General features: G+C 41.9%; 1 protein-coding gene across 5 annotated transcripts in view; it reads left to right on the top strand.

Moving 5' to 3' along the window:
- The window catches only part of CRTC3 (CREB regulated transcription coactivator 3), a 1114890-nt gene that overhangs the window by 795306 nt on the left and 306515 nt on the right, over nucleotides 1–13069 (top strand). For all 5 annotated transcript variants that reach the window (XM_085644305.1, XM_085644304.1, XM_085644303.1 and 2 more), the window contains one exon: nucleotides 7859–7971. In XM_085644305.1, the coding sequence (XP_085500431.1) occupies nucleotides 7859–7971 (113 nt within the window). The remainder of the gene's footprint in view (nucleotides 1–7858; nucleotides 7972–13069) is intronic.

Genomic DNA, 13069 nt, shown 5'->3' with positions numbered 1-13069 from the left:
AGTAACTTGTTTTTGTGATGGTTATATAGTACAAACCTATCAGAAGTGCAGTGGGGAGCTGAACATTGACAACATAGGAGGTATAGCTGGTTTGTGGATTGATTGCATTATGATTTAGTTTTCTCTTATGTAGTGGGTCTTCAGATTTTTTCTAAATTAGAACAGGGCTGGGGCAACTCTGATGGTTGTGGGTAGGTCTTTTCTGCATGGAGAAGGTTCTTTTGTTTGCTTCCTGTCTGTTGGTGCCCTGAATGCGGGTGTGCCAAGAGCTACTGTAGATTGTGTGCTTGTCAGCCAGGTATGCTGGTCATTATGAACTTGTAGATAAGCAGCTGCTTTTGAAGATGGGCTGCGATATTAAGGGAAGCCAGTGCGCTCAATCAGGATGGAGGTGATGGAGTTATATTTCTTCAGGCCCATGAGGACCTAGAGATTTCCCTAAGGGGGGTCAGTGTGCAGTCTGGGAGGCTATGGTTTAGGGCATTACCACCATCCAGGTGCGCAAATCCAAGGATTGCTTTCTGGGAGGAAGAATAAGCATAATTCTCTCCTTCAACATTAGGCGTGTCCAGTAGTTTTACAGCACCCTCATCACCTTTCTGTTATATTATTATTTCCCCAACCTCGAAGTTTAGAGGCAGATGCAGAATGTTTGAGTCCCTATAGTCAGTTCTTATTCCTTTAAATGTTTATGAATAAATTAACATATAATTAACCTACCTAAGGAGCACCACTTTATTTGCTGGCAAAAATGTATATATACCCCTCTAGGACCAGGGCTCTCACCTTTGGAAGCGGCAAATATTGTAATAATTAATAAAGCTAACCCAGTCAGGGTCATCTATATTAGAACTCAGCCTTTCTGCAATCCAAGTAATTATTTAGTTTGTAATGGAAGTTGGCAGAAAACACAATAATAAGGTATATATTATGCATTGTTCAACACCTTGGAGATCTGAATCCACACGATTCAGCATTGGTAGAGGTTCATAAGTATCCTGAAGTGCATCGTCTAAAATACAACTACAGATCTTTAAGCGCAATCTCTACTCTGTCCTGGTGAGGTCCGCATAACCTGGTTATTTTATGGTCACTATAAGCTAATAGGACAGGGTGCAGCATTCACCATTTCATTTTTACGGCATCATCTTTTTAATTCAGTTTGACATGAATTTGGGTGTATATATATAAATATATATTTATATATATCAAATGGACACATTCATTTTTAAGCACGGAGAGATTAAGTGATTTGCTCAGAGTCACTTGATGCTGAGCCTCTCGCCGAGACTCGAAGCCAGTTCCCCATCTTCAAAGTCAGCGGCTTTAGTCATCACGCCACATCCTCTACCCTTTTTTTTAATTGTATGTTCTTATAGCATGTCAACCTTCAATTTAATAATGATGGTTGTGCATAGTAGGGTGTGGAGACGGATTGGGCTATGCTTTCATTCCTCTCTCGCAGATGACGGGTGTTCATAGCAGGGTGTGTGGATGAGCCTTAACTCTACTCACAACTCTTCCCAAGCCAATGAGCATAAATAATAGACTTCGATAAATATCATTTGTAGTAAGACTCCTTCCCTACAGTAACAAGTGTGCATATCAGTGTGTATTGAAACATCACCTACTCCTTCCTGCTTTTCATGATGTCATCAGTCTCACAAGGTCATTAAATTTTGTGAAAATAAGAATTAACTATTTACTCATCACAGTACTTCTCTTACACACTTCCTTTAAAAAACAAGGACCACAATATGCATTCCTACTAATAGTGTATTGCAAATGTATCTACTCCTTTTTACTATTCACTATTTCGCGAGAGTCCCTTGATCATAAAAATTGGTTAAAAACAATATACATGTATTACCTTCACAGTGGTTATCCCATAGACGCCGCTTCTCTAAATCTAGAGGAACAAGCATGCCTTTCTGCTGCTCCGTCATATAGCTTGTTTACTTCACTTCCGCACCTTCTACACTTTTATTACTATTTCATTTCTAACATTCCAACAGCCAGCCAATCAGAGCACTCACAGCTATTATCAGATTTGGGTGATTTGATGAGACTAAGGGACTCCCCGGGAAGCCACAAAATCTCCTCTGATCTGGTTTTTCAACCGCAATGCTCTTAAAGGGGGGAGGATTTACCCACCTCCCTCGACTCCAATCCAAGGATTGGCAAACAAATTGTACTATTTTAAGGCACACGCTACACAATCCACAAAATAGTACAATATGAAGTCACAAAACATAAATGTTTTTGTTTTTCATTTGGTGATTTGTTTTCTTTAGTCAAAACGTGCGTTGTCTGAGGGTATATCTCTGCTAATTCATCAGAGCTTTCTCGCAGGACTTGCAGGAGCCCCTCGCACCCATGAGAGCGTGAATGCTGACGGGAAAAACTGGCCTCTCGACCAATCACAGTGTTGCATTTTTTATTTTGCGCTCTTGCTGGAGACTTGCAAGACTCTCCCGAGCACCTGCCAAATTATGCAAATATTTTTTACATTTAAATTCTCAAAAACTACTGTACAGATTTATACCAAATCACAAAAAGCACAATCTGTGGGCCAAGATCTAGCTTCCTGCCAAATTTGGTGTAATTCCGTTGAGCAGTTTTTGCTGTACTCCTGTCTATGGATATTGCATGGAGATTTTAGGATATATTATATATCATTGTCTTAACCATAACATTTTCCTCTTCAAGGGTGAATTCTTCCATCAAAGGCAGGGGACAGCAATGGGGACATCTTTTGCGCCTACCTATGCCAATCTGATTATGGCAGTATTGGAATCTGAAATCCTGAAGACTCAAGCCGGCTCGAACATCGTAGTCTGGATCAGATTCATCGATGATCTCTTCGTGATACGGAAGGGAAATCGCATGGATTTTGAAAAATTCATTCAATCCTTGAATAAAAACAAATACAATCTTTTTTTCACATCCACCATCAGTGAATCCAACGCCATTTACCTGGATGTGGAAGTCTTCGTCAAAAATCAAAGACTTTGTACTAAGATGCACAGTAAACCAACTTCGTGCAACAGCATACTTCAAGCCAACAGCACGCATCCACAGCATTTCAAATGGAGTATACCCTACGGAGAGATGCTCAGGGCAAAAAGAAACTTCTCAGAAGCCTCTGATATGGAAGTCCAATTGAACGAAATGAGTGATTGCTTCCTTGAAAGCGGCTACCCGTTGAAAGTTATTGAGACTGCAAGAAACTAAAAATAAGAAAAAACCTCCTGATATCACGTCGAGATGGTCCTGGGTAAAATCACAGCGAAGACACCATTGATCATTGATTTCAATAATCAAAATAAAGAGCTGAGAGAAATCACGCAGAGGAATTGGAAGATTCTCATGCTAGATGAAACTTTACATAAAAACGTAGCTTTTTTCACAATGAGCCGGTCTTTCTATTTTCGGCTTTTGCCGCCAGCAGTCTCAGAGGATCTAGATAGCGCCAGGACACCTCCGGGTATTTGTTGCGCTTTACAAATTTCATTATTATTATTACCACACCCAAGTATAACTTACAGGAAAACAGCCACCCTAGGTGACATTTTAACACAGTCACCTGAGAATAAGACAACCAACTTCATCCTTTTGGCTAAATACTCCTGGATTCTGGAAATGCTTGAAGTGTAAAGCTTGCTTCAATGGCTTAAACACCAAAACCTATAAACTTCCAAATGGTAAAATTGAGCACATCCAATATCACATCACGAATGAGTAAAAGTTTGTGATGTATATATTACAATGTCCCTGCAAGAAACTATATGTTGGAAGCACTAATAATAAATTAAAGTTAAGGATCTTACAACATCTACGGGCCATCAAAAACAAAGATTTCACCTATCCTATGGCCAGACATTTTCAGAACTTCCAACAATTAAAATATTTTGGTATAAAAATTGTGATGTGGTGACAGGACATTGAACCTAATACAAGCAGAATCACGACTCATCTTGGCTATACGCACTGAAAATCCACAAGGACATAATCTGTATTCAGAACTGCACATACATCTATTGGAATCCATATTGGATCTTAGTGAGGGCAAATGATTTATCAGCTTCTACTGCCATGCATAGCTCCAGACATCCCTAACTTCACGTACACATCTTTTTCTAAAAGAGCTGTAAGGAATATCTTTTATGTAATAGGGGCAGGGAAATCCTGAGAAGGAGTTTTTGTAACATAGTGTCTCCCATATGAATTAAACTGCAGGAACTCCAATTTTGTAAGGGCATAGGAACTAATGACTGCACATTCCAACAAATTGAACATCCAAGGAAATTTATTTTATTTGGACTCACTAGAAATCAGATGTAGCATTATTTAGACCAGTGGTGATGTTAGGAAATGTCATGACCATAAGGTTAAGAACTGATCGGATTAGTAGTTTACGGCAATCGTTTTATGCACAGGTCACTTTACTTATAGAGTAATTACCTATGAATTAACACACACATATGAGACCCATGCTTCATAGCAACAGCAATGCATATTGTTTACATCTTGGGTCCTCATTTGATTTTGTAAAGAATAATGGAAAAATGTCATCTACATCAAATGTACATATAAACAGGTTATCCACATATCCGCCCCCCCCCCCCCCCCCACCCCTTTCTTCTTGGAGATTCTGCATGCAAGGACAAATGCACTGGCATATTGGATTGAAATTTAAAATGTACCTTACTTGAGACAGCAAGATAAATTGCAATCCATAATGCATATACGCACCAGTCACTTTACATCAACACCTCCATGCACTTTAAAACCTGTGTAATTTAAACTGGCAATTTTTTATTATATTTTCATTGTAGGTGATTTAATCTCTGGAGTCCGATAATGATGGTAATATAGAGACACTCATGTTGCTTCTACATATTGCATTGATTAAGATTGTTAGGCATCCTTAGAAATGTTTTTGAAATTCTATCTATTTATTCGTAATATTCACATCTGCATTTGGATGCACTTCATGTACTTTACAACAATGTATGAAAAAAAGAAAAAAAAGAAATAATGAAATACAACATTGTAATGTAATGTATGATTAAAAAACGTAATTGTACTTTGCAAATGATATGGTAAAATGGTTGACTTAATTTGTCACCCATTGCACATGGGGATTAGCAGTATAGTTGCTGAATAGAAGTAACAAGGGAAGAGGGATCAAGCACTTGAGCACTTTAAGAGACGTTGTAGACTAAGGGACTCTATGTTCCAGTAGAAGGCTTGGGAGCCGAATCGCGTAGACCGTCCTGTTTACTTTTGTTTTGCACTATGTTGTTCCAATAAACACTTTTAAAGTTACCTCTGGATATGGTGCCGTGTACTCTGTCGAGGAAGATTTACATGTCCATCTATGAATAGGTCAGGGAAGTTAATGGCTGCTTGATGAATAGCTGAACTGGTAACAAGTACAGATATATGGTGCACTGCTGAACAGATAGAAAGAAGAAATTGAGCATATTTTTATCTTTAATACACTTATTATTTACATAGTTTTAAGTTTTCTCTGCACGTTATATTTTTAGTTTCATTTATAATTTTAAGAAGTGACCTAACTTTGATAAAATAGTGAGATGGCAGATGGGCACTGGTCCAGCAAAGGGAGCCTGTTAGAGCGTTGGGCACTGGCCCAGGATCAGCAGTGTTAATGATGATTGAGAAATTCTGAATACATTTTTATCTTTCATGTATTTGAAAGTCTTGTATATCATTATAATGTGAAATTATTGTATTCTCTATATATTATATATAGAGAGAATTTAACCAAAACACTTTATAAGTAATGCTCCTTTTGCACATGGCACAATTCACTTTATTCTACAGCAGGGAGAATCCACAGGTCACTTCAATGTAGAGTGTCTTGTCCGAGATTGGGTCTTGGGAGCTTAGAGCGATGTTGGGGGCACTGGCCCATGATTAGCAATGGTAATGACGATTAAGGAATTTTAAATGTATTTATATATTTTTAATGTTTTGAATTAATTGTCACCATAGATTCATTGTTGTAGTGTTATATGTTTATTTTACTGCATTTTATGTAGAGAAAATGCAATCTTAGCACTTTACAATCATGCTCCTTTTACACATGGCATAGGTCACTTTACCCTATAAAAAGGATTGCACTTGCCTTCATTCATTTGTTATGCACTGTCACTTTAACGTTGTTGAAACTTTATTGGTTTATAAAAACACAAGAAAATGGCTATAACCCCAGGTTTGGCAAAGACTGTTTGGTGGTTGAACGGCGTTACCAGGTTGTGTGTGGTCGCAATAATAACTCCTGAAAGCGAGCCGAGGCGTGCTGGAGTCAGTTTTTATGGGAAGCAGGCCGTTGGAGTGAAATAGGACTCGTCCTGAGTGGAAACGCTTTGATGTTTGCTCTGTACATAAATAAAAATAAACTGCAATTTGTTTGAGAATTGGTGTGCAGCGGTCTATTTTCGTCTTTTGCTTCGAACAATAAGGGGAATTGGTCTACTCCCAATGCTAGCTCTGGCAACTGAGTGCGCCGCAAGCAGCTTGACCGCTTTGCTATCACTTACCTGATATATACTTTCGATTTTCGTACAAAGGCAATGCGTGGTAAAGCCACTGTGTAATAAAGGCTGCATGGTAAAAGTATTGCATGGTAAATGATGCGTTGTAAATACTGTTTTCCATGGCGGAAAGGTTACTTTGTTGCAAATGTGACATACCCTCAAAACCCTTGGTCTGCTTGTCTCATTTCGAGTTGGCGTCTCATAACTTTTCTGTATCTTTTCAGAGAGCTAGGCTTTTCTTCTTTTTTTGACATTGTGCTTGAGAGCGAGGTTAGTGTCAAGGGTGACTTCAATTGAATCTGTCAATGTTCATTTCATTGAGCCAAGTTTGTTTCTTGGTGATTAGCAGGAAATTGTTTTTGGTTTGGTTGAGTTTCAAGTTGGAGCTGGTTATGCAGGTTTCAGTGAGATGCACGGGATGCTTCTATACTTGCAGCAAGTGTTTTTCATCTCCCACTGTTTAGGTGTGCTCTGAATGCACTAGTTGCATTGGGGCTCAATCGCTGGAAACCCTGGTGCTCTAAATGCTGCTGCGTACATTGGGTCACGTACTACATATTCTTTCTGTTTTGTATATAAAATTGTAATATTGTTGAAAAATACCAACTGTGGTTCGAGCTCACCTCGGTTACTAATACTTCTCAAACTTTTTAGTTTTGTTCTTTAACAGAAATGCATTCCAACACTCATGTGGTTCCCTTGTCAGATTGCTCTTCTTCCATATATTAGAGAGCCATTGTTTTTCACAGCGTGTATGCTGTTAGAAGGTACCGAAGGAATGGCACCCCTCTAGTTCTGGTTCCTTCTATTAAACCAAACTCCAGCAAGCCTCTGTGGCCTGCTTTACTCAGTGTTTACACATTGTCCACTATTCCACCCACTTCTAAGTCATGTATGTATTAGTAATATTTCACACTAAATATCTTAAAGCCCTAAACACAATCGACCAAATGTTTTGTCAGACAGAAAATTATTTCACGATTCCAACTGACATCTGGGCAGCACTGAAGAAATGCCCACAGTATTCCGTTTTTACGATACAGGTGAAAGGCCCTACACTGCTAAGGCCTGGTTATTAGCAAGAACCTTTTACGTTTCTTTTGTTTCTAAAGAGAAGGCTGAAGCCTTAAGAACCAGGCATTGCTTGCCTTAAGTGACACCAAATTGTAGGGTCTGACTTTTAAACTGCATTTGGTTTACTGCGAATCAAAGCTCAATTTTCGTGGGACGAAATGTACTCCATTCCTCCAAGTATTTATCAATTACATTTTCAGATTTCTCTTTCCTAGGACAAATTCGGATTCAGCACTTCACACCAGCACTTTAAGTACAAAATCACAGGATCCTTTTGTGGAAGGCAACCAGTCTTCATTGAGAGTTTCTCGATCTTCACAACGTAATGGTAAGACTCCATAAATGTATATAAATATAGTAAACATTCAAAATATATACATATTGCAGTTCTTGTGATATTCCACTCTGGGGCCATATTGTTTTTTATAATAATTAGTAAATATGTAGCGGAGCGTTTTACATGATGTTAAGCATAGTTGACTGGTATGGGTGTTCGTTATGTAGCAGCCTGTTTAACAATTCCTTTCCCACCTCCTATCATTTGACATTTCAGAAAATTACATTATTGTAGATTTTTCAAGTCTTTGAATTTAACATGCAACCAAACCTAGTGAAGGCAGTAAACAAAGTGGCAGGTTTTGTGATTTTGTCCAGGCGCGGTGACTCCGCAATGGCAGAGGAGCTTTCCCTACTAGCTCAGAGCCAGCATGTAAAAAATAAAACGATGTTCTTTCATCATTGTATTTTTCATTTGCAGGTTCTGACCCAGCATGTGCAGGGAGTGCTGGGGCATGGGATGGGGAAGGAGGAGTTCTATGTGCACTTCTAAGTGCGCTTGTGTGTTTGGCCGGCCATCTCAGGCCAGCCAAACACACATGCGCTCTTAGGTTTCTCCAACCTGGCTGTATTGTATTGTATTGTACAGCCAGGCTGGAGAAATTGCACATACTCCCTGTCCTGAGCGGACCGTCTTTTCAGCCCACTCAGGCCAATCCCTGCACTGCTTTCATAGAATGAGAGCAGCACGGGGATTGCACAAGGAGTCTGTCCTAGTGTATGCTGGGAGCCTGGGCCCCGGAAGAGCACACGGAGATGCAGCGCGATGCAGGAGGCAGCAGGCAGCTTAAGGTAAGCTCAAACTGTTTTTAATTATTATTAAACGCCCTGCTCCGTGCTGCCTCCCCATCCCCACCTCCTGCACTAACTCCACACGCTCACCACCCATTGTTTGTGGGGCCGCCACTGGATTCTTTGTGGTAAGTTTACTAAAGAACATTTTATTCTGCTCACAAGAAAATGGATAGCTCCTTTTAGATCATCAGACTGTGGTGTATACAGAGTTTGCATGTAACACTTGCGTGGCAGCTTGTCCTTCACAACTTGGCTCAGGATGGCCATGCTTGCTGATAGGAGGTAATGAAACATTGTTGTGTTACACCCGGCTCAGGCAGTAGGAGCAGTTAGTTAATCACCCTGCAGTGGGGAGTGAAGTCTATAATGATGGCAAGTAATGAGTAGCAACAAATGTAGCCGCTAACATTGAAGTTTTGGTACTACCAAGGCTGTTACCAGCACCGACTCCTCCCTGTACCAAAGCAAGGTTCGGCTCCTTGGCCAATAGGAATGGCCAGCGCAGGTATATCATGTTACTGCTCAGCTGTATGAATGCTCAGGGAAAATATTTTAGGCTATTAGTGTTGAAAATGTTTGTCATTAATCTGTTCTCAGAAGAATGGTGCTTTATATTTGTTGAACCCTTCAAATACAGTTGGGACTTCTACTGGAGAGAGTGAGGAGCAGGCTGAGAGCCGAACATTCCTTCACAGAGGACCACTGTAAAGTCACAAATATGTGGTACAATAATTTATTGTGCCCGGTGTTATTCTTGCTGGTGGAAGTGAAAAGTTGTCAGGCATGGTGTTTGCTATGTTGTCTACTAATAAAGTGTCTTGTTTGAGAAACGTGAGTATTTAAAGAGGGGGACGATAGGGCTTGTTTAACGAGGTCCACAGTACGAGCCCCAAGAGACTGTAAACAAACAAAGTACAGTGTTCCTCAGATTAATGAAAAGTGACAATAGATATGGAGAGGCAGGGGGATAGGGGGTTCCCCTTGGTGGAACTAGAGCTCTCACACACCCAGCAAGCTAGGTGTCATGCTTCATCATATGAGCTTGCCCCTCGTCAGGGCGGCGCTGCAATCCCTGATGGCCTCCCGAACCAGGGCTCTTTAGCGGGGAGCTTTTGTTCCTGCCGGTTGGTGCAGTGGGGGTGTGGGGCCTAGTAGTGTAGATGTAAGTGGAAGTGAATTTAAAACAGGTCAGTCTGTCCTAACCATTATTTTATTCATAAGGTAGACTGCCTGATTAAAAGGGGTGTAGAGAGTGGCAAGGTACTAGCTATAAGGTGTCTAGTAATGTAGCTCTACTCTCGTGATCAACATGTTTCATGCCTCTGTGGTTAGGGGGATCCGGGCACTTCTTCAGGATCAAGCAAGAACAATCGATCTACACTGTGTGGTTACGTGAACTCTACATACCACATTCACAGGTCCGTGACCTAGTCTATTGCTGATAAGTGCCAGCAACAGTCCTGGCGGTTAAGTAAAAACGGACTCCGATTGGGTCCCGCGTTAAGGTAACGCTGCACCTTTGACCTACCCTGCCGCTGGGCATCTCGAAATAAAATTGTTTTTAGGCGAAAATTAACTTGTACTTTTCTACAACAGCTCTGGATGTGTGTGTGTGTGTGTGTGTGTGTGTGTGTGTATGTGAGTGAAAAGATAAAAGTTACAGGGACGTTATAGTTAGGGTATCATTTTACACACACAAAACCATAGAAATTCAGCAGTTTTAGTTCATCATCTCAAGTAACTATAACTCAAGCTGTAAGGTAACTAACATTTGTGGCCCCACCATGCAGAGTTTTCTTGTCAATATTTTACAGCAGATGTTGCAGAGATATTATCAATGGTGTCATAGAAGATGTTATGAGTGCTGTAATAGGTGGGGTAATTAACAGTGCATGGCGAAGAAACAAGTTATAGTTACCTTAGGGCACAAGTTATAGTTACCCCAACCCGTTTTTTTTAAGGGAGGGGGGTCTGTAGCTCCACTCCCTGGCCCGCATTTGGCCCAGTGAACCAATCTCTTAGGGCCTGGCCCCATTTTAAATGGGGAGGGTCCACTCAGCCCCCTCCCGAAGGTAGATTCTAGCCATGGAAACGCCATCTCGTGGGGCCCAACCATGTTATCAAGGAGTAGGCATTATGCAGCCCCCATTTCCATGCAAATTTTGGCCCTGGAGACCCCACCCCCCAGGGCTTAGGCATTTAATACATTAGGGATGGGACGGGGCGGGCGGGGGTATGCAATCCTGGGGACTGCATCTCCTAGGATCCGGCTACAAAATAAAGAGGGAGGGGGACATGTCCCTCCCTCCCTGGGCCAAATTCGGCCTTAAGGACCCCGGCCAATAAAGAGGGAGTGCCCTGTAGGCCACCAAGGGCATCCCCTTCACCATTAATGAGGGGTTCCAATGGCCCTGTGGCCCCAGCTGGAGCTGTCATTTCTCCCACCCGCAGAGCTAAAAATACTGCTCCCTGTGGCTGTGAGCAATTTTTTAATCTGTTACCCTGCCCACTTCACAGCCGGCCAGGGAACGGATAAAATATCCGCTCCCAGCGGTCTGGAACATTTTTGATGCTCATGCCCGCTGGGAGAGGATTTGGTGTTTGCTCTCGGTTGGCGGAAGCTTTAAACTGCTTTTGCCAAGCAAGAGCAAACAGGAGGATTCCCTGTGGGCAGGAAAACCGCTGTGTCACGGGGGTGGGAACCTCGGGGCACTGCCGAGCCTGTCCTGAGGAATGGGGTCCCCAGGGCCATTGATGTCTGTGGGTGACCCCATCCCTGTTCTGTGATTCCGCCAGACCCCAGGGCTGAAAACGGCCCGGGATGGGGTCGCGCAGACCTCCTCCCCGTTTTCAATGCCAGATGGGTCCCGGGAGGGGACAAGTCTCCTGAGACTTAATTGGGCTGGGGCCACATGTGCCGCACACACCTTAATTATAAAACTATGCTCCCCCTGGGGCCTGGCCCGACAGTGGGGAACGAAATGAGAGCAAGCGCAGGTAACCGTGCTTGCTTTTTATTTTTTTTTACATTTTCCCGGGGATTAAGAGAGTCCCCATTAATTCTCAGGATTTTTTTTTTTAAACTACCCTGCCCACTTCTGTTTTATTCAAGACAAAAGTGAAAAAAATCAGAAGTGGGCAAGGTAAGCTTTTTTAATTTGCCTGAGAATTAGCGGAGGATCTGGTAATCTCTAGGAAAATGTAAAAAAACAAAAAGCAAGCGCAGTTTCCCGCGCTTGCTCTCATTTTGTTCATTTCCTAGTTGAAGTGTCTGCAGCCAGTCAGATCTCACCATTGGATCAGTCAGATCTGTTGACCCTCAACATCCCAAGATATCTATAAAGATTTTTTCTTTAATATCTCAAAAACTACTGGACGGATTTACGCTAAATTACACAAAGGGCTCTTTCTGGACCAAGAGCTAGCTTTCTACCAAATTTGGTGTAACTCCGTTTAGCGGTTCGGGCTGTAGTCCTGTTCAAAATCCCTATGGGAAATTGCATGAGTAAAACGCATCTTGGGACCCTTCCTGTTTTTTGGCGCCGCTTGAAGAATCACCCCAAAACTTTCAAGACAGCAGCTGAATTGAGTATCGAACTTGTTTTTTTTTGTTCAGAAGGAGGGTGGGCACACACTGCCTCACATCCCAGCACTCAGTTTGCCTCGATCCATCATAGTAAATGCAGTGCATGATAACTCTTAATTCGGTGTCAGGCTTTAATTTTTCACCCTTGTTGGTGCAGCCAGTGCTGTGTATCTCTAGACATGTGTTTCAGGACAGTTGTCCTTATTCAGTAGAGAGCAACACATTCTTTTTGGGGGTGCAGGAAATGCTGCCCAAAGTCTTCACAGGTCTCTGTAAAACTCGCTGGGCGCAGCTGCATCAGCCGGAGCTCGTCAGCTCATTAGCTCAAGGGAGCCTTTTCAAACAGAAGGGAAGGTGGGCGCACACTGCCTCACATCCCAGCACTCAGTTTGCCCTGTTGCATCATAGTAAATGCTGTGCATAACACTTAATTTGGTGTCCGGCTTTAGTTTTTCACCCTTGTTGGTGCAGCCAGTGCTGTGTATCTCTAGACACGTGTTTCAGGATAGTTGTCCTTCTTAGTAAAGAGCAACACATACTTTTTTGGGGTGCTGGAAATGCTGCCCAAAGTCTTCTCAGGTCTCTGTACCACTCGCTGGGCGCAGGTGCATCAACGAGAGTTCGTCAGCTCATTAGCTCAAGGGAGCCTTTTCAAACAGAAGGATGGTGGGCGCGCACACAGTTTTTTTTTTTATTGTTTAAAAAAAAA

This window comes from Triturus cristatus, chromosome 3_1, assembly GCF_964204655.1.
Source record: "Triturus cristatus chromosome 3_1, aTriCri1.1, whole genome shotgun sequence".
Classification (NCBI taxonomy): Eukaryota; Metazoa; Chordata; class Amphibia; order Caudata; family Salamandridae; genus Triturus; species Triturus cristatus.
The sequence above is the reverse complement of the archived record's forward strand: the minus strand, read 5'-3'. Positions and strand labels throughout refer to the sequence as shown.